General features: G+C 41.2%; 1 protein-coding gene across 13 annotated transcripts in view; it reads left to right on the plus strand.

Annotated features, from left to right (window-relative positions):
• sgms1 (sphingomyelin synthase 1) overlaps positions 1 to 22,142 on the plus strand; it is a 162,862-nt gene that overhangs the window by 135,643 nt on the left and 5,077 nt on the right. For 10 of the 13 annotated variants that reach the window (XM_038821273.1, XM_038821274.1, XM_038821275.1 and 7 more), the window contains 3 exons: positions 15,057 to 15,210; positions 20,431 to 20,597; positions 21,027 to 21,164. In XM_038821273.1, the coding sequence (XP_038677201.1) occupies positions 15,057 to 15,210; positions 20,431 to 20,597; positions 21,027 to 21,164 (459 nt within the window). The remainder of the gene's footprint in view (positions 1 to 15,056; positions 15,211 to 20,430; positions 20,598 to 21,026; positions 21,165 to 22,142) is intronic. The other 3 variants (XR_005463694.1, XM_038821279.1, XM_038821280.1) reach the window with 3 other exon arrangements.

The following is a 22,142-nucleotide window of genomic DNA, read 5'->3' on the forward strand; positions in this document are numbered from 1 at the left end:
CAGTACACCTGCTTGGTCTGGCTTCAGCTCCAACACTGAAAACGAAACTGAAACACACCCTGCAGCAAACAGCCTAAAACAAAAGTAAAAAGCTGACAAACAGCCCAGCTCCACCCCCTCTCTGACATTACTGCAGTAATAAACACTCATTTCTTAAAGGTACTTTCACTACAGATATTTATATACACACCCATTTATAAACACCCATTTATAAAAGGTACTCTCACATGACACCTCCCCCAACCCCCAGAAAAAAAATAAACCAACTTCAAGATGGTTTCATTTTTCACCTTTTCACTATCCTTTAAGAAATGCACACAGCAAATATACTTTTTAATTTAAAAAAAACAACACGCAAACAGGTATAATAATATAGTCCTTTTTTTTCTCTTCTTCCTTCAACTGGAATCCTTCTCGATTGACAGTCCCTTTGAACAAGAAGGTCTCTGCACGATCCGTCCATTTCTCTACGCCTCGGCATGTCTCTTTAAAGTCAGATACTTTAGTTCAATCTGATCACAGAGTCCCTTGCAATTCCCCAACAGGAGCATTGGTTATCGCAGCTTTCAGGCAGTCAAATGCCTGTTGAAAGTCCGCTGTCCACTGAAATTTCCGAAGTGTCTTCAGCAAGTCCATCAGTGGAGCAATCATGCTACAAAACCTTTTCACAAATGTTCGATCACATCCACTCGTGCCAAGAAACTGCATTATTTCTCTTCATCTTGAGGGTATCGGAAACTCCTCAATAACTGTTGATTTCACATCCAGTGTGACCATTCGACTCTGTCCGTTTATATGGCCAAGGAAAGTGACTTGGGCTTTTCCCAATTCACTTTTGGCTAGGTTTATCACCAAACCCGCCTCCTGAAGTTGATCGAATAACTCCTCAGATGTTTTAAATGTTCTGTCCATGTCTGGCTGAAAATTACCCGATCGTCGATGTATACCGCACAATTGGGTAATCCTGAAACGACTTTGTTAGTTAACTGTTGAAATCTGGCTGGTGTGTTTTTCATGCCAAATGGTATAACTTTGAATTGGTATATACCATCTGGGGTCACAAAAACTGAAATCTCCTTCGCCCTTTCAGATAAAGGAACCTGCCAATAACCTTTAAGTAATTCCAGTTTGGAAATAAAAGCTGATAGTCCCACGTTCTCAATGCAATCCTCCAAACATGGGACAGGATAAGAGTCCGTTCTTGAAACCGCATTAACCTTTCTATAGTCCACACACAACCCTTGGGTACTGTCTGGTTTTGGTACCATCACGATGGGTGAGCTCCATTGGCTGCAATCCACTTCAATTATGCCATTTTTAAGCATACTCTCAATCTTTGTTAACCTGGGCCAATTTTAAAGGGATAAGTCTGCTTGGATGTTGTTTGATTGGAACAGCATTTCCCACATCCAAATCATGTATAGCCATTTTAGTACTTGCCAATTTATCTCCACAAACTTGCCCATGTGATATCAATAACTCTTTCAGGTCAGTTTGTTTTCCTCTGGAAGATAACTCAACAATTTATCCCAATTTTTAAGAACATCCTTGTTTTCCAATTTAATTTCAGGTGGGTCAAATTCCAAGTCATCTGGATTTGGTTCGTCACTTTGAGTTAGAATCATTAAAACCTCCTCCTTTTCCTCTCCTTCCCTTTCAAAGTACCCTTTAAGCATATTCACTTAACACACTCGGTGAGTCTTCCTTCTATCTGGTGTTTTTGCCACATAATTCACCTCACTTAATTTCTTTTCAATTTGAATACGGTCCACAAAACCTGTCTTTTAAAGGTTCACCTACCACTGGTAACAACACTAAAACTTTATCTCCAATGACAAAACTACGAACTTTGGATTTCTTGTCTGCTACCCGTTTCATCACATTTTGTGCAACTCTTAAATGTTGTCTAGCCAATTCACCTGCTCTACCTAATCGTTCCCTAAAATTTGACACGTAATCCAATAATGTAATTTCCGATTTCTCACTCACCAATTTTTCCTTAATCAACTTAAGTGGTCCTCTTACCTCATGACCAAAATTAGTTCAAAAGGACTAAATTTGGTTGACTTATTATGTGCATCCCTAATTGCAAACAGTACAAATGGAATTCCTTTATCCTAATCCTCTGGATAATCATGACAATAAGCCCTCAACATTGTCTTTAATGTCTGATGACACCTTTCTAATGCTCCCTGCGATTCTGGATGGTACGCAGTTGATTTAACTTGTTTTATTCCTAAGCTATATATAACTTTTTTGAATAACCTTGAGGTAAAATTCGATCCTAGATCCGATTGTATTTCTGTGAGTAGTCCATATCTAGTAAAGAATTAAAGTAACTCCTCCACAATCTTTTTAGTTGTAATATCACGTACTGGAATGGCCTCTGGAAACCTAGTACACATCCATTATAGTTATAAGATATTGATTCCCATAGTTTTAGGAAGCAGTCCCATGCAATCAATTAGGACCCTTGTAAAAGGTTCCTCAAATGCTGGAATGGGTATTAAGGGTGCTGGTTTTATCACTGCTTGAGGTTTCGCTATCACTTGATATGTGTGACATGATTGACAAAATTTAACTCCATCTTTATGTAGTCCAGGCCAATAAAAGTATTTCTGGATTTTAGCTTGAGTTTTCCTTATTCCCAAATGACCTCCCACTGGTATCTCATGCAACTCGCAACACCTCCTTTCTGTACCCTATCGACAATACTACTTGACGGAACTTCTGCCCACTTTTCATCCATCTGCATATGTAAAGGTCTCCATTTTCTCATCAAGACATCACTTTTACGGTAATAACACTCTGGTATACACTCAGATTCCTCTTCCATGTATGCTTTCTGATACATCCGTTTTATTTCTATATCTTTCTGTTGTAACTCAGCCAATTTTCCTAAACTAAAAAATATCCACCTCATCCTCCACCTGTTCTTGTTCTTTTCAACCATTTGATCAAAATAGTTTCTGACAATTGCACTTCAATGTCATCTTCACTCTTTGATTTCTCCTCGTCTTAAACTGTGACTTTGCGACCTTGTCACTACAAATCCGGAAAAATCCCAGGATATTTGTCCTTCAGCACTTCAGTTGTCTGATTTTCCACTGGCTTATCAACAACAGTAGGCGTTGATCCCACCTGCGATCCAGCTATATCATTACCCAAGATAAACTGTATTCCTCTACAAGGTAGTTTCTCTCTTACTCCTTCTACCAGTTCACCACTCTTCACTGGATTTTCCAACCTTATATAATGGAACAGTACTCCTCTCACCCTGAATTCCACATTTTACCACCTTTTCTGGCAATATTCTTCCCAGACTACATAACCTCATCTCTTATCATTAAAGATTGACTATCTCCCGTATCTCTTAAAATTGTGACTTCTTTACCTGCTCCTCTTGATACATGAGTAAACTTTACCCACACAAGTAAATTATTTAAAGAGATCTGGCACCTTCTTATCAATCACCTCTTGATCAGGCTGTGCACTCTTTTGCACTTCCTTCGCTTCACTTGGGCTTTCCTTTACCACTTTAATGAACACCACTGTCTTATCCTGTTTTACCACATCAGCCTTCCTAGTGCTTTTCTTCAACCCCCAACACTATGACTTTACATGGCCTAGTTTATTCCAGTGAAAACATTTGAAACTTTTCATGTCTCTTCCACCTTCTTAGATTTCTTTTTTAGTCGGAGGTACACTCCTTATTATTAGCCATCAGATCACCTTTACCTTTACCACTTGAGTATTCCTCATGTCCCCAGTTTCTATTCCTTACAGGCCGAAACTGATGTCGGAAACCAAGCTTTGACTTATGAACTAATTCGTAATCATCTGCCATTTCTGCTGCTAATCTCGCAGTTTTAACCCTCTGCTCTTCCACATGAGTTCTCAGTACATCAGGAATTGAATTTTTAAACTCCTCCAAAAGTATAACTTCTCTGAGAACTTTGTTTGGTCTATTTTCAAAGCCCTTATCCACCGATCAAAATTTCTCTGTTTGATCCTTTCAAACTCCATGTATGTTTGACCAAATTCTTTCCTTAAATTTCTAAACCTTGGCCTGTAGGCTTCAGGCACTAATTCATATGCACCTAAGATGGATTTTTTCACCTCCTCATATGTCTCAGATACCTCCTCCGGTAGTAATGCAAACACTTCACTAGCCCTACCTATCAGCTTTGTTTGAATCAATAATACCCACATATTCTGTGGCCATTTCATTTGTTTAGCCACCTTCTCAAATGAACTGAAATGACCTTCTCATCAAACCTTGGCAATGCTTGGAAATATTTAAATAGATCCCCACCAAGCCTTCGACTATGATGCTCTTTCTCACTATCCTCATCATTATCATCCAACTGTATGCTTCCCTTTATGCCTGCCAATTTTAACTGACTGTCATGTTTCATGGTCATTTTCTGAAGTTCAAACTCTTATCTTTTTCGCTGATCTGTATCTCCCTTTCTCTCTCTTGTTCCTTTCTATCTCTTTCGTATTCAAGCTGCTTTAATTCTTTTTCATGTTCCATTTGTTTAATTTGCAACTGAATTTTTGCCATTACCAATGAGTCAAACTATCTCAGGCAACTTTAAATGCTTTGCCACCGCCATAATTACATCATCTTTTCGCATTTTGTCAGGTAATGTTAACTGAATGATCTAACAGTCTGCTTTTATGTCCGTAAGGTACTGCGTGTGACCGTCTCCACCCCCAAAAACTTCTGGGCCTTTGAAAGAGCCGTTTTCCACAACCCACTCCCTACTTAAACTAGAATACCACACCTGAAAAGCAACCACAATATGCTCACCCCTCACTGTCTTTACGTTCACAAAGCCAATCCAATAGATAGACTTTTATCCCAGATGAGCCCCCAATTTGCTATGGGCCAGGGTTTAGAAAAACCCAAAGTGTATCATGGAGTTCACCTGACCCACAACTTTTAATAGATTGTGGTATGGGGAGCACACGTCCCACTCTACAGGTGTGGTACAGCAGAAATGGAAAAGTATTTTTTGAAAACAAAACCATGTTTATTCTATGAACTCAAGTTAACCCTTTTAAACATACAGTGAACATCTTAGCAACCATCAATTTAAATACAACCCCTAAAGAATACAATACTAAGTAATCCTTATTAACTTCGCAAACAACATCCAGAAGACAGAAGAAACACCTTTCAACAGAACCACATTAGGTTTACATTCACTACTGAGAACATTTATAATTCTGAATTCACCAAGTGATCAAGCGATAGTCTTTTGATGGCAGTGAAAACAGCAGTACACCTGCTTGGTCTGGCTTCAGCTGCAACACTGGAAAAAAACACACCCTGCAGTAAACAGCCTAAAATGAAAGTAAAAGGCTGACAGACAGCCCAGCTCCACCCCCCTCTCTGACATCACTGCAGTACTAAACACCCATTTCTTAAAGGTACTCTCACAGATATTTATATACACACCCATTTTTAAACATCCATTTCTTAAAGGTACTCTCACATGACAGTCGTCTTTTGTGAACCACACAATATTTGTCATAACGCCTGCTATTTCCTTATTTTCCATTATAATTTCTCCCTGTCTTGATCTCAAAGGGACCCATGTTTACTTTTCCTACTCTCTTCAGCCACTTGAATAGGGTTGATGTTGCAGTAATGGAAGTACACTTGGCATTTGAATTGTCCTGTTGCTGTGAGTTTGTGTCTTTGGTGTCTGAGCTGAGCTTTCAACAGGAAGGTAAAACAAGTTTTGAAATTTTCTTGAAACTATTAGTCATGTGAGACCATAAGATTTAGGAGCAGAAGTAGGTCATTCGGCCCATCGAATCTGCTGCACCATTCAATGAGATCATTGCTGATATATTCACCCAAGGCCTGAATTGAACCTGGGTCCCTGGAGTGGTTGGCACTGCTGGCTCAACTCCGCTTTCCTGCCATAACCCCATAACTCTCGATTCCCAATTTAAAACCTGTCTAACTCATCCTTGAACATACTTAACGACCCAGCCTCTGCAGCTCTCTGTGGTAAAGAATTCCAGATTCACTACCCTCTTGAGAGAATAAATTCCTCCTCCTCTGTCTTAAATGGACAACCCTTACTCTGGGATTCTGCCCTCTGGTACTAGATTCTCCCATAACAAAAAACATCCTCTCAACATCTACCCTGTCAAGCTTCCTGACAATTCTATATGTTTCAATAGGTTGCTTCTCATTCTTCTAAACTCCAGTAAGTACAGGCCAAACCACTGCCAGTATATCCTTAGATAAGGGGACCAAAACGGTTCAAAGTTCTCCAGATGTAGTTTAACTTGTATAGTTTTAGCAGGATGTCTCTATTTTTATACTCCATTCTCTTTGAAATAAAGACCATCATTCCATTTGCCTTCCTAATTACCTGTTGAACTTGCATGCTAGCTTTTTGTGATTTATACACTAGGAACCCCAAATCCCTCTGCTGTAGCTTTCTGCAATCTTTCTGTGTTTAAATAATATTCAGCGCCTTTATTCTTCCTACCAAAGTGCATAACTTCACATTTCCCAACATTATATTCCATCTGTCAAGTTTTTGCTCACCAATCTATTTATATTCCTCTGTATACTCTGTGTCATCCTCACCACTTGCCTCCCCACCTATTTTAGTGTCATCCGCAAACTTGGCAATAGTGCATTCACTTTCCTCGTCCAAGTCATTAATATATATTGTAAATAATTGTGGCACTCCACTAATTACAGGTTGCCATCCTGAAAGTGTCCCTCTTGTCCCAACGTTGTTCTTTACGGAAATGCTGAGGGTTTTGGCCAGGGTTAGTATTATGATTGGTACAGGTTTGGAAGGCCAAAGTTCCTGTGCTGTATTGTTTTTCTCTCTGTCTTCTATCAGTTAGCCAACCCTCTATCCATGCTGCTATACTACCCCAAACACCATAGGCTCTTATCTTATTAAGTTGACTTTTGTGTATTGCTTTTCAAGCTTAGAGATTCCACTTAATATGCTGAGTTTGAATGTTTTAATTCTTGAGTGATGGGGAAGAAGCAAATTCAATTTGAGGATTCTTCCTTAAAGATAGCAGAAAATGTTTTGAAATATTAATTCCTTTTGAAGCCTAAAAAATTAGAATAGACAAAAGAAATTGGCCTATAACTATATATGAATGATCCATAAATTATAATCTGAGGGATTAGCTGTTAACATTTTATTTATAGTTTTCATCGACTATCTCTACATTTGTTCTTTTCTATTTCCTTGTTGCAGTAAATGGTTGATGCAGAATATTTTATGTGGTAACATAACATTGTAGATTGAGGTGCTTTGAATAAGTGAAACACGCTGGCGAAGCAGCTTTCATGTACCTGTCTGTCTATGTGCTTTTAGTTTTAACCGCCTAGTGAATATTGTACTTGGAGACATTCTACTTGAATTTAACTTGCAACTGTAGTTACAATCACTGGCTGCAATCCAGGGTAAACAAGTTACATTTTTTTGCATTTGGGTTTGCAGTAGAGGGAATTGATTAACTCAGTGAGAATTTGACCTCATTAACAAGAAAATACTACTTTATATCTGGAGAAAAGCAAATTACTGCGGATGCTGGAATCTGAAACGAAAGGGAAAATGCTGGAAAATCTCAGCAAGTCTGGCAGCATCTGTAGGGAGAGAAAAGAGCTAACGTTTCGAGAACGATGACTCTTTGTCAAAGCTAACAGACAGAGAAAGTTGGAAATATTTATACTGTGGAGTAGCAATGAAAGATGAGTCATAGCCACAGAAACCCAGGAATCCGGGTGCTAATGGCCACAGATACCAAGGGGAAAGAGTGTTAATGGCAGTCCCCAGAGAGGACAAAAGATGTGAAAGGTCAAACAGCAGGGAAACTAACATCAGAGGATAGACTGGAGGTGTGGGGGGAGGGGAAAGGGGAAGCAAAGAGGAAAAAGGTGCAGGAAAGGTGGATAAGATTGCGGCGGGGGGGGGGGGGGGGGGGGTGAATTGTATATTAAGAAAGAAAGAAATGGTAAAAGACAGTTAAAATGAAATGAAAACAATTGGGTTGAGGTGGGGCTGATCATCTGAAGTTGTTGAATTCGATGTTGAGACCGGAAGGCTGTAGCGTGCCTAACCGGAAGATGAGATGTTATTCCTCCAGTTTGCGTTGCGCTTCACAGGAACATTGCAGCAGGCCAAGAACAGACATGTGGGCCTGGGAGCAGGGTCTTTCGTTAAAATTGCAAGCAGCGGGAAGGTCAGAATCCTGAATGCGCACAGACCGAAGATGCTCACAAAGCAATCACCCAGTCTCTCCGATATAGGGGAGACCACAATGGGAGCAGCGAATGCAGTAGACCAAATTGGAAGAGATGCAAGTGAAACGCTGCTTAACCTGGAATGAGTGTTTTGGGCCTGGGATGTTAAGCAAGGAAGAGGTAAAGGGGCAGGTGTTACACCTTCTGCGATTGCATGGGAAGGTGCCATGTGTGATGGGAGAGGTGCTGGGTATGGTGGGGGAGTGGACTAGATTGTCTCGGAGGGAACGGTCTCTGCGGAATGCTGACACGGAGTGAAGGGAAGATGTGTTTGGTGCTGGTATCGTGCTGGAGTTAGCAAAAATGGCAGAGGATTATGCTTTGCATACGGAGGCTGGTGGGATAAAATGTGAGAACGAGGGGGACTCTATCCTTGTTCTGGGAGGGAGTGGAGGGGGCATGGGTAGTGGCGTGGGAGATGGACCGCACACTGTTGAGGGCCCTGTCCCTGTAGGGAAATCACAGTCGAGGAAGAAGGAACACATTTTCGAAGCACCATTTGGAAAGTGGCATTGTCAGAACAAATGTGACAAAGGCAAAGGAGTTGAGAGAAAGGGATGGAGTCCTTACAGGGTGTAGGGTGCGAAGAGCTGTAGTCCAGATAGCTGTGGGAGTCAGTGGGCTTGTTGTAGATATTAGTGGATGGTCTATTGCCGGAAATGGAAACCGACAGATCAAGAAAGGGAAAGGAAGTGTCTGAGATGGACCAGGTGAAAGTGATGGAGGGGTGGAAACTGGAAGCGAAGTTGATGAATTTTTCCAGGTCCGGACGAGAGTATGACGCAGCACCAAAATAGTCATCAATTTATCGGTAAAGGAGTTGTAGCAGGGGGCCCGGATAGGCCTGGAACAAGGAATGTTCCACATACCCCATAAAAAGGCAAGCGTAGCTAGGACCCATGTGGGTACCCATTGCTACACCTTTGATTTGTAGAAAGTGAGATGAGTTAAAGGAGAAGTTGTTGAGAGATAGAACGAGTTCAGCCAGGCGGGGGAGAGTGGTGGTGGATTGGAATTGTCTGGGTCTCTTTTCGAGAAAGAAGCGAAGAGCTCTCGGGCCATCCTGGTGTGGGATGGAGGTGTAGAGGGATTGCACATCCATGGTGAATAGAATGCGGTTAGGGCCCGCGAATTGGAAGCTGTCAATATGACGCAGTGCATCAGAGGAATCCTGGTTGTAGGTGGGGAGGGAATGGACCAAAGGAGTGAGGATGGAGTCAAGATAAGAGGAAATAAGTTCGGTGGGGCAGGAGCATGCTGACACAATGGGCCTGCCGGGACAGTCTTTTTTGTGGATTTTGGGAAGTAGGTAAAAGCGGGCTGTCCGGGGTTGGGGGACTATGAGGTTGGAAGCTGTAGGGGGAAGGCATTCAGAGGAAATGAGGTCACTAACGGTGTTGGAGATAGTGGTTTGATGTTCAGTGGTCTGGTCATGGTCCAGGGGGAGGTAAGAGGAAGTATCGGAGAGTTGGCGCTCAGCCTCTGCGAGGTAGAGTGCGCCAGACTTTATATCTGATTCATTTACCAGCACACTACCTTGAGAAAGACACACCCATGTTGACCAGACGAGGATGTGGCAGCAGTTTTTTCTATTATGCATTTGCTCATTTCATCTAAGAACGTAATGGACTGAGGAGAGTGACACCTCAGCGGGGAAGAAAATTCAGGCTAAATGTGAACTTAATTTCATGTTGGTTGAGTTGCTGTATTCCCAGAGGTGCACAAGTTCTATTGCAGAGCACTAATGAGATGGATTTTGAATCATAGAAATTTGCAGCACAGAAGGAGGCCTTCTGCGTCTCTGCGAGCTGAGAAACCATACCCGGCCTAATCCCATTTTCCAGTTCTTGGTCCGTAACCTTAAAGGTTTTGGCACTTAGTGCATGTCAATATATTTACTTGTGGATTCAAATATAAAAGAGATTAATTCAGCATTGAATGAATAATCCTGTCACTCCTATTATTCCCCCCCCCCCCCCCCCCCCCCCACTACTCTCTTAGATGCTTAAATGCACATTGTTTATTGCTCACATCCCTGTCATAAATGGTACATTGTATATATACTTACTATTCTAGCTTACTGGAGGGTTGTTTCAGTTTGCATAGCAAAGATCATGCATTGTATTTCCAGCCCTACAGCTTGGTTTATTTCACAGTAGAATTGTATTACTTACCAATCCAGACACAACACGAGTGGACATGGCAAGAATTCTCCATTTGATCCTTGCTCTTTCCCCTGCCACTCTTGGGATTTTCTGTTGGAAATCATGGACAAAATTTGATCTACCTATATATAATGTGGCTGTCTTGTAATTGTACGTAAATGTGCCATTTGCATTTTCAATGATTTCTATCGCAAGGGCCATCTTTTAATCTCTGGGTTCTAACATTGCTATGGACAGTGGTGAGAGAGGTCAGTTTCACCTGAGGAAGGAGCAGTGCTAGTGTTTGAAACAAATATGTTGGACTTTAACCTGGTGTTGTAAGACTTCTTACTGTGCTCACCCAGTCCAACGGCGGCATCTCCACATCATGGCTACCCTTTAACAATAAGATCCTGGCCCACCAAAGTTGTGCCCAGATTTTACAGGAGTTGGGGGGGGGGGGGGGGGGGGGGGGGGGGGGGGAAGGTTATTCTGTCCGTTATACAGTATCAGCAGTCTTATGAAATAAACCAGTTACAATTTGGATTGAATTTGGATTTGATTTATTTTCATGTGTACTGAGGTACAGTGAAAAGTATTACTGCGTACAGTCCAGACAGATTGTTCCATACATGAAAAAACAGAGGACATACGATAAATACACAATGTAAATACATGGACACAGATATCAGGTGAAGCATACAGCGAGTAGAACTGCTCAGTAGAGAAGATGTGTGGAGAGATCAGTTCAGTCGATAAGTGGGCCATTCAGAAGTTTGGTAGGAGTGGGGAAGAAGCTGTTTTTGAACCTGTTGGTGCGTGTTCTCAGACTTTTGTATCTCCTATTCGATGGAAGAGGGGATGATGGTGCCCATTGTTATGAAGTTGTTCAATTTTTAGAACAGGGATACAAACATAAGGAACGCCATAATTCCTAACATTGGGAAGATATCCATGAGCATTATAAAAATGTGAATAAAATGCACACCTGCAGGGAAAATATTAAGCATAATGGAGTGGAGAAATGGGGCTAAGGGAGTTAATTAAGAAAAGAGTCTGTGGCAGGTTTTTGAATGTGGGGAGGATGATTTCGGGAGGCAGAAGGTTAAGTAGCTGAAGAGCGGCTACCAGTCAAGGTGTGAAGAGGATGGGGGAACAAACCAGTTATCCAAGGAGTAAGTGTGCAAGTGGAACCAAGGCCGAAGAAAGTCGCCAAATTGGGGCAAGTTCATGGAGGTACTTCAAAGTTTTAAAAAAAATTTAGCGTACCCAATTATTTTTTCCAATTAACGGGCAATTTAGTGTGGCCAATCCACCTATCCTGCACATCTTTTGGGTTGTGGGGACAAAACCCACGCAGACACGGGGAGAATGTGCAAACTCCACAGGGACAGTGACCCAGGGCCGGGATTCGAACCCGGGTCCTCAGCGCCGTAGGCAACAATGCTAACCACTGTGCCACAGTGCTGCCCTTGGGTACTGCAAAGTTAATGTCAAAGTTTTGAAATTGATCGGCAGGTTCCACATGCAGCTAGCTTAGTAGAGTGTGCAACTTTAAATGGGTGATATTGATATTGGCAGTGACTTTGAGGTCGTAATCGCACTCTTGCCTCCGAATCTGAAGGTTATTAAGACAGTCCCAATCCAGAAATGTAAGCTGACACATGCTGACATTTGGTGCTGTTGAAATGTTGCATTGTTGGGAGGTGCTGTTCTCTGGATGAGGTGCAGAAAGGTGGACGGAAGATCAAATAGCACTAATCGCAAAAGAGTGATAATTTTACCAATGTATATCCCTCTACCAAGATCAGGACAGATTAGTCATTCACCTTGTTGTTGTTTGAGATCATATGTGCAAATTGGTTGCCAATTCTTTTTCTAAAGTCCAACAGTGATTAAACTTCCAAAATTATTTCAGTAGCCTTGAAGTGCTTTGGGATATCTTGATTAGATAAGAGACATATTACATAGATGCAAGTTCATCACTCTTTGAGCCGTAGTTCATGCAGATGGAAATGGGGAGGCCAGCTGGAACACATGAAAGAAATCGGGCTTTCTGTAGTAAGTGTGTGGTTTAGAACGTTGGTGACCATGGGGGAGATTTGAGGCTGATGTGGGAAATGTTTCAATAGTGGAAAAGGTGGTTTTGATAAAGAAGCTGGTAAAGGCTAAGGAAGTCAACTCAAAATTGCAGTTATGGCTAGGTTTTGCAGCATCAGGCTTGACCAGTGGTGTTGAAAGCCGTGGAGCTATAAGGATCAACAGCAAATCAAAATAATGGGCTTCAGTTTTACCTGCATCAAGGTCTGCTCAGTAGTCTGTTGAGTTGCAACCAGTCTTGGGATCAAGTGGCGATGGAGGAAGGTAATGTGTGTCGTTTTGACACAGTGAATGGTTTGGGTCTGGGATGCTCTGCCTCGAAGTGTGGTGGAGGCTGCTTAAATCAAGGCATTCAAGAGGGGATTAGATGATTGGTTCTGTGCATGGGGTCAGGGAAAAGGCAGGGGAATGGCACTAAGTCGTAATGCCTGTTTGGAGAGTTGGTGCAGACATGATGGGCTAAATGGCTGCCTCCTGCACGGTAATTCTGTGATTATATCTCTTTTGAATATTTGGAAATTGAATACCCTGAATGACATCAACTTAGCAGCTATTGAGTCTGCTGAAAAGGAAGATCAACAGAATAGCCACATAATTTTCAGCCAGCGAAAATATTTTAAAACATGATAATCTTTATTAGTGTCACAAGTAGGCTTACATTAACACTACAATGGAGCACTATGAAAAACTCCTAGTTTCCACACTCCAACGCCTGTTCGGGTACACAGAGGGAGAATTCAGAATGTCCAATTCATTTAACAAGCACTCTTTCGGGACTTGTGGAAGGAAACCAGAGGACCCGGAGGGAAACCACGCAGACACCACATATATTTGAAAGGTTATATAATCACCGTTGTCCGTTGAATCCTAGAGGTGATAAGATATGATTAAATGAGATTGCATGCAAGAAGAAATTAGCACGCATCCATTAAAACAATCATGATAACGGGTGAGTCATGCTGAGGCCCTAGATTTCATTTGAGTTTGTACTTTGAATGGCTGGCAAGGCTGTTCTTATTGCCAGCCCCCTGTTTCCCCGAGAAGGAATTGTTGACCACCTTGTGTTTGTTTCACAATTATACAGCTTGTTGGGCAATTTTAGAGGATATAAAGAGTGAATCACATAACCCAGATCAGGTTTCCTTCCCTGCAGGACATTCAGCAGCATCCATGGTAATTTTTCTTGTTCTGGAGCTAGTTTACAAATTGCCCAATTTATGGGAGTCCGTTTTAGTAATGGGATTTAACTCTATCCTTAGAGTTGTTTGTTAAAGCAGAAATCTGCATCCTTCCCTTATTCCAGCACTATGCAATCGAGAATACTGTGAAGGCCAATTCTTTCACATGCTGTTCTACAAAGTGAAATGGATCAAATGTTAGGATAGTGGCTTTAATCAAAAAGAAAAAATGATCCTTTTAAAATCTGAAGTGATCGAGAATGTTACGGAAATATGACCAGGCTCATCAGTTAATTTCTCTTCCAATTGGGGTGAACTATTGCCTCCTCCTTTCAAAAGCTACAAATTTATCTCTCAATGGCTACGCATATTTACTTTTCCACTCCCAAGTATATTTTAGGACAGGATTATTGTCTTGCAGTAAATTGTCATTTTGTGAAGGGCATATGTTACATACTTCATATGAATATCTGAATGCTGAATATTTATTAAATATATGCTGAACACAAAGTTGAAATTTTCCTTCTTTTGTGTTTCAGAAATCAGATCTATTCTTGGTGATGTCACATTAATTGCACTGATTTTCCAAACATTTGATCCGAGGCATTTCTTCCTTTTCACCAAATTTTATAATTTGTTTCTTTGTCCCAGTCCCAGAAACATTATCAGTCAAAATCAGAGCCACATAAATATAAAAATTGGATTGATTTGAATACTTTGGACGTTTCAAGTCACAGTATATCTGAAGAGCATGTGAAAGCTGTTTTTAAAAAAAATATATATATATATATATTAGCACATTGTCTTTTTAACCCTGTCCTGTGTTGCAGTCTGCAAATCAAACAAAAATCCAGTAAAGCTCATGTCATACATTCTGAGACCAGCAACTGAAGAGAGTTGTGATCACGCACTGCAAGGAACTGCCTTTTGAGATGGTTTCTGAGGCTTACTAGAGCGCATCTTGTCACATGCTGAACCAGCAACCTGTTTATTCGGATAAACAAAGTGAAGAACCTACTTCTGGGGAAGGAACCAGATAGCGTGGTGTCATATTTGTAGCTGTTAACTTCAGAACGATCGTACACGAGTCCCGGACCATTAAAGGTCTTACCACACCAGAGGATACCCCCCTTTGAACACTCCCAACTGTGTCTTTCATTGGAGCAAAGTTGCTGTGGACAGCACAATGAAAAATAGTTTGTTGTGGTTCACGGCAGTCTTTTGCAAGAACCAAGTAACTTCACATTTTCCATGTTATAACATTTGATTAGTCCTAGTAATTTTATTTCAGTTTGATTTAAGACATTGTTTTTCTTTCTCATTTTGCAGCTGTTTGGAGATGTGGAAGCACAGTTTAGGAGAATTATGAAGATGATAGCTGGAGGTGGGCTGTCAATCACAGGGGCGCACACCATGTGTGGAGACTACCTGTACAGTGGCCACACTGTTATGCTAACACTCACCTACTTATTTATCAAAGAGTGTAAGTTTCTGCCATTTTCAAAATTTACGTTGAATATTTTTCTTTTTGAATTTTGAGCATATTTGTGCTTCTTTCATGGTATAGTTCACTGATCCTTCATGCCTAGCTGGATGGGGGGCACTGAAGGGTCACAGAACCATAGATCCAAGTGCTTTGACACGTGTTTGCTTATAACAGATTTAGATCCCACATTTGATGGAATAAGGGAAATTGTATACCCTGCATTCACTGACAGTAGGGAGCATTTCTTGATATTGCAGTTTTTCAGTGCAAGCTTTCTCTTAATATGTGTAACAGTATAAGGTCATGGGTCTCTGTCGAATGTAAATAGGTTTAAACTGATAAAGATTTGGCTACTCACTAGTTTTTTTGCACATTGAACATGTTAAATGCATCCCAAAGTGGAATTGGCTGTCCACGGAGCAGACTACCCACATCCACACCAGTTTCAAAATAAATTGCTGGCATATTAATGCTACAAGATCTGCAATGTACCTTAAATTCTAATTTGGGAAAAAAATGTATCCTATTGCACCCAATATTCTGTTTACTGTTATTTATCCTCCTTGTGGTCTTAATGAACCTTGCAGTTTGATGTCAGATATGTTGAACTTGAAAGTGATCTAATAGTGTAGATTTGGTACCAAATGGTTCTACATTCAGACCTCACCATTTAAATTCATATAGGTTGCATAAGAAGTTTATAATTTGAGGACAAATTAGCTTGGGGAACCTCAACATTGTGTCTAATATTCTGCCATGTTGATCTTTTTGTCATTCCTAACATTTCTAATGTTGAAGAATGCTGCAGAACAACTTGAATAAGCTAAGGGAGTGGGCAAAGAAGTGGCAGATGGAACACAATGTGGAAAAATGTAGTTATGCACTTTAGCAGAAAGAATAGAGGCATAGACTACTTTCTAATGGAAAAGGCTTTGGAAATCGAAGCACAAAGGGACTTGGGAGTCGTAATTCAGGATTCTCCTAAGGTTATAAACATCAGCCATGACTGAATGACAGAGCAGACTCAATGGGCTGAATGGCCTAATTCTGCTCCTGTATCTTATGGTATTGTATAAGGAACCACAACCATGCTCCTATTTTTTTTATGGGTACGTTTATATGTCCTTTTCAAACATTTCCATCAATGGTTGTTTCCTCGCTCCAAAAAATTTTTTATGTGACTGTAGATTTTAAAAAACAGTTGAAATCTTTTGCTTTCATCAAAATGGTATTTTAGTAATAGCGTGGACAGTTTGTTTATTTTTTAATTGGTCAACTATGTAATTTTGAAAGCAGAACTCTGAACACTTGTATTGCGTGAGTATCCATGGAGTGTCGCATCACAGTAATATGTAGATTGATTTATAATATTGAAAATGAAACCCAGTGTTATTCTCTGCTGTGCTCTGTGTTTTTAAACCATTAATATTCTCCAAGCAAGTTTTCATTAACTCCGGTCACTGTCTACTGGCGGGAGGAGTCCCATGCCGGTGCATGCCTTTCCCGGTGACGAGGGGTGCAGTCACCGGTAAATCTTGTTGATATGGGGTCGGTAAATCCCACTGGCGGGCTGCCTCTGCCACCGAAAAACACGTGGCGGGTTTGTCGGTAAATCCCGCCCTTCATTTTGACAATGACGTTCCATTTTGAGATCCTGGTTCAACTGTTCAAGTTAGGCAAACTTTAATAACTTTTTATTTATTTCGCGAAAATACATGTATGAGACTCTACCAGTTAAGTGAAGAAATTATTTTAAACTATTCAGCAAACTGGTATATAAATGTGCACATGTAAAATAACCCAGCCTTAATCCTGATCTGTGTGAAAATGGTTCATTCAGAACGGACAGCATTGAGAGCTTTTACAGTTAGTTAGTCTCGACTGACAGAGAGGAGAATAAAACAGCCAGAACCCCCGCTCTTAACTGTGACCATTCTTGGATGCAGCACATGTGGATGTTGGACTTGGAGGATGGACTTGGACCTTGCCTAGGAATCCATAGACAGAGTGGTCTCAGACCAAGGGATCAGAGTGACAACCGAGCCTCATTTTGCACACTATTTTCTCTCCTCTTTCCACCACCACACACACATGCCTTGCCCCCCCCCCCCCCCCCCCCCCCCCCATTCTGCTTCTTTTTTTGCTTTCATTCTGTTGTTCTTCCTCTTAATTATTGTGACTCTCTTGGGCTCTCGCTCTTCCTTTTCTCTAGCTGTTGACGAAACCTTTTCTCCTTACTCTGTTGCCACCTTTCTTCCATTCCTCGGCTTGAACCAGTTGCCTTTTTTCTCTGAAGTGCATTGTTGTCCAGGTGTTTGTTGTCGCAAGCATGAGAAAAGGGAAAGGTTTCAAGGTGATGGGAGCTGAGCGGTTGTCAAATAAAAATGATCTATTATCGACTTTCAATGCCTTGGGACATTTTGCTTGTCATTTTTAAAATGGGAAAACCAGAGTATCAAATATTTTCAATTCTCAACCTTTTTAGGTCAAATGTCTCATGAAAGCGCAATTAAGTACATTTTGAAGTACAGTGCGCAGCAAGTGCAGTCACCATTCTGCAACTGCAAAATACCACAAACAGTGCGATTAAAGGCCAGCTGGTCTGCTTTTGGTATTGATTAGAAAAGGTGTTGGTATTATGGGATATTTCAAAAGGGCAGCAGCACCTCCAACAATGTAATAATCACTGTACTACCTGCCTAGATTGAGTTAAAATCCTGATTTAGTGTTTAAGCAGGAGTGAGTGTACCACAATGAACTAACCCCAGCTTGATGCAAATGATGAACGGGCGATGAAGAATGATGAAGCCTTGGGATACGTGAGAAGGGACTCTGCTGCATAGGCAAATTGTCGAAGGAATGCTCTTCCCCAGCGAGCATTGAAGACTGGGTCATTGAATGTTCAAGACCGAGTTAGGTCGATTTTTGATTGACAAGGAAGTCTTGAGAGTTAAGGGATCAGGCAGGAAAGTGGAGTTAAGGCCACAGTCAGATGACCCATCATCTCCTTGATAGGTATAGCATGTGCAAAGGGTCAAATGGCCCACTCCTATTTCTTATGGTCATATGTATCGTAGTGATTTGGTTGGTATTGATAGAAATGAGACCGTATGAGAGCCAAACTGTGGAAGTAGACTTACAGACACACAATGGAGAAAAACCAGAGTTGGCATTAGTGTTGAATGTCGTAGAGGGGTCATGATTGTAAAGTGGTAAAGGGATCTACAATGTAGTTACTTGGGGTGTCTTTCACAACCTTAACTAGATCACTTATGGGTGCATTAGAAACCAAATTGAACTGATTTATTACAAATCCATTGGGGAGTAAGTGTGAGAAAAATCTTCTGTAATTACGTTTGTAATGGAAAAATTGATTTTGGAAAGAGAAGGGAATTGTAATAAATACTGGATATTAACCATTGGAAGAAAGAAAACACTATTACTGACAGTTTTTTGAAAAGAGATATACAAAGTTGCGACATAGGAGGATAGGATAAATCTTATATCTCTAAATATCTGTTTAGTCCTGTATCAAGATATACAAAATTGTCAGTCATGTGATAGATTGGTTCAGTCAATTTGTAATACAGCACTGGTCAAAGAATAGCTGTATTTGGTGTGAAACACTGATAAATATTGCAAGTTAGCACTCTAGATTTCAAACTTCCAGTGAGTAACACCACCAGTGACTAATCCCTCTGCAGATTTTCAAAATATTTACAAAAATCAGCTTCTGCAATATGGTGTGATGGTGGAAGCACTGTCATGCGAGTGAAATGTTAGAAGATATTGGTGGTACCTGATTAATTATTTCAGTATAAATAGTTACCTTGTGAATTGACATTTTTCATGTAATATTCTTCAAGACCTGAATTTTCAGTGTTGCTATGCAGTGTGTCTTTAGCCGTATGCGGTGGACAAATGACTGCAAGCTGGCTTTGTTTAATCAAATAGTATCGCACAATGTTAGTCAATCACACCATCCAACGCAAGTTATTTTACAGAGTACTAAAGTTCATACTAGACCTTAACTTAACTTAACTTAACTTAACTTCACTTCAGAGTGACTAGCTAGTACCCAGACACACAAAGGCCTTTATCTATATTCGACTTCTGTCCTCGATGTTCGGTCCTTGGTCTGGTCTGATACTCTGGCTCTGGCCTTCCTTCTGTTTGGTGGCGTGATGGTCCTCTTTGTGGTGGCCACTGGAGGTCACCGTTGTTTTGTTGCTGTTGCGTACTGCTGCAGAGAGAGCTTTTTAGGTGGTGCAGCGCCTGCTTGGATTTCACGCCACTTTTGGCCGGTCTCTGGGTCATTGCCAATCAATTGATCGGAGTTCAATTACCCTGATTGATCAAGTCCAATCAGGGGCTGCGCATCGATTTTGGGGTGGGCACTCTGAGCCCATGCCTGCAAGTGTTGGAGGCATGTAGGCTTTCCAAATAAGGAGTTTAGGTGCCACTATGTCTGGTAAACCAGTGTGATTGACTGGATATTTCTATTATTCTTGGAGATGGCCTTTTTCCTGTGTATTGCGATGTCTAGGCTGCAGCTTGCTCATCAATGTTTATTTAAACTGCAGACTGCTTGTCCTTTACTTAGCTAAATTTCCCAGCATCCTTTGCAGGACACGATCTTAGGTGGCCATTTGGTCACATCAGGATGGTGAATGCTCAGCAATTGGCAGGAGGCAGGACTTCCATCCGCCCTTGGACTCCAGTCCTGTTCCAATCGAATTGGCCAACAGCTCTTCAGGCACTGCGCTTCAGTGGTACGAAGAGACGCTCAGTGCAGGGACTGAAATGCAGTTAAAGGGGTACCAGGGCGGATGGGTAGGGGATGTCTTGGGGGTCAGGAGTTGGAGAGTGCGATCTTTGTGTTGAGGAGTAGGCCAGGAGTTGGGGCCTTCCAATTGAGGCTCCCTTCTTCCGGAGATCAAGAATGAAAATGATGACCACACTTTTGGCTGCCTTAAATTCTGCAATTCCCTCTCTAAGTGTCTCTCTGCCTTTACCATGGTTTTCTCTTTTAAGACTCTTTTGAATCTCTTTCTTGGCTCAAATCTTTGCTATCTGCTATAATCTCACCCTATAAAGGGCTCTGACATATTTGTTTAATTCACTTATTACTTTAAAGGTACTATGAAACTTCAAGTGATTCTGTTTCAGACTGCCAGCATTACTGTAAATGATAAGTTTCAATTTTGTTTCTTTCAGATTCTCCAAAGCAATGGTGGTGGTATCACTGGTCTTGCTGGATTCTCAGTATTGTTGGGGTTTTCTGCATTCTTCTCGCACATGACCACTACACTGTGGATGTAGTGGTGGCATATTATATCACTACACGTCTTTTTTGGTGGTACCATACCATGGCCAACCAACAGGTAACTTCTTGCTTGTGGAATCGATATATTGGTAGCATAGTTTATTCTTGGAATGTTTAAATAAAAGCTCAGCCTCGTAGGTATATAAAAATTTGTCCTCTTTGAAATGCCAATTTTGTGTGGGTCAATCCAGGCCTGATTCAGGCTCTATGCAAGCTATGGACAAATTGAATAATGCTGCTTTCTAAGAGAATGCTTGGGATGTTGTATTTGTTTTCTACTGTGGGATATAAGCTGAATGGGCCAGAAACTGAAATGGCCCTGGTTTTGACCTTGCAGAGTAAATGCTGTACATCTGGTATAAGATGTCCTACATTTAAACTAAGAAACCTTTAATTTAAACAAAAATCTATTATCCACATATGTAATATGCATGATCAAGTCGCCTTAGCTCCCACTTTAGGAAATCTTGATTTTTAATGTGTGCTGACTCTTTCACATGCTGCTACCACTGCACACACGGAGGGGAAGTGGGAGATTGAGAGCCAGAGAGAAGAGAGTATGACCTGGAGGGATGTGAATAGCAGTGGAGAGTCCAGAATAGAGCGGCATTCATCCCAGGAGCAGGTGAGCCTGCTCTCCATGTAGTCCACCATATCATTTAGTGCAGCAATTCACAGTTAAAATGGCATTAACTTTCAACCTCCCTTCTCAATAACCTAAACTTTCAATATATTTACATGATTGTGTACAGTAATATGTCTCTGGTGAAAATTTAAAATATGAAGCCAGGTTGGCCAGAATTTGAAGATCGTGTTTGGCGCAAAGTGAGAAAGTGCTGGATTGTTCTTTCAGTGAACGACCCTAATTACTCGTTCGAACAAGTATATGTGTGAGGACTATCTAACATTTAGATTTAGATTTATTGTCACGTGTACCGAGGCAGATTGTTCTATACATGAAAAACATAAGACAAATGATAAATAGACAATGTAAATTAATGGTCATAGACATCGGGTGAAATATGCTGGATGTGGAGGTACAACAGTAGAGAAGATGTGTGGAGAGAACAGTTTAGTCCATTTAGAGGGTCATTCAGGAGTCTGTTAACAGCGGGGAAGAAACTGTTTTGGGATCTGTTAGTGCATGTTCTCAGACTTGTATCTTCTGCCCAATGGAAGAGTTTGGAAGAGAGAATATCCTGGGTGGGGGGTGTCTATGATCATGCCACCCGCTTTCCCAACGTGGTGGGAGGTGTAGATAGAGTCAATGAGTGGGAGGTGGTTTTCCATGATGAACTGGCTGTGTTCACAACCTTCTGTAGCTTTTTACGGTCTTGGGCCAAGCAGTTGCCATACCAAGCTATGATGCAGCCAGATAGATTGCTTTCCATGGTGCATTTGTAAAAATTGGTAGGAGTCAATGTGGACATGTCGAATTTCCTTATTTTCCTGAGGATGTATAGGTGCTGTTATGTTTTCTCGGTCGTGGCGCCGGCATGGGTGGACCAGGACAAGATCATTGGTATGTGCACACATAGGAATTTGAAGTTGTCAACCATCTCCACCTCGGCACCATTAATATAGACCGAGGGGTGTGTATGAT

Source organism: Scyliorhinus canicula, chromosome 16, assembly GCF_902713615.1.
Source record: "Scyliorhinus canicula chromosome 16, sScyCan1.1, whole genome shotgun sequence".
Taxonomy (NCBI): Eukaryota; Metazoa; Chordata; class Chondrichthyes; order Carcharhiniformes; family Scyliorhinidae; genus Scyliorhinus; species Scyliorhinus canicula.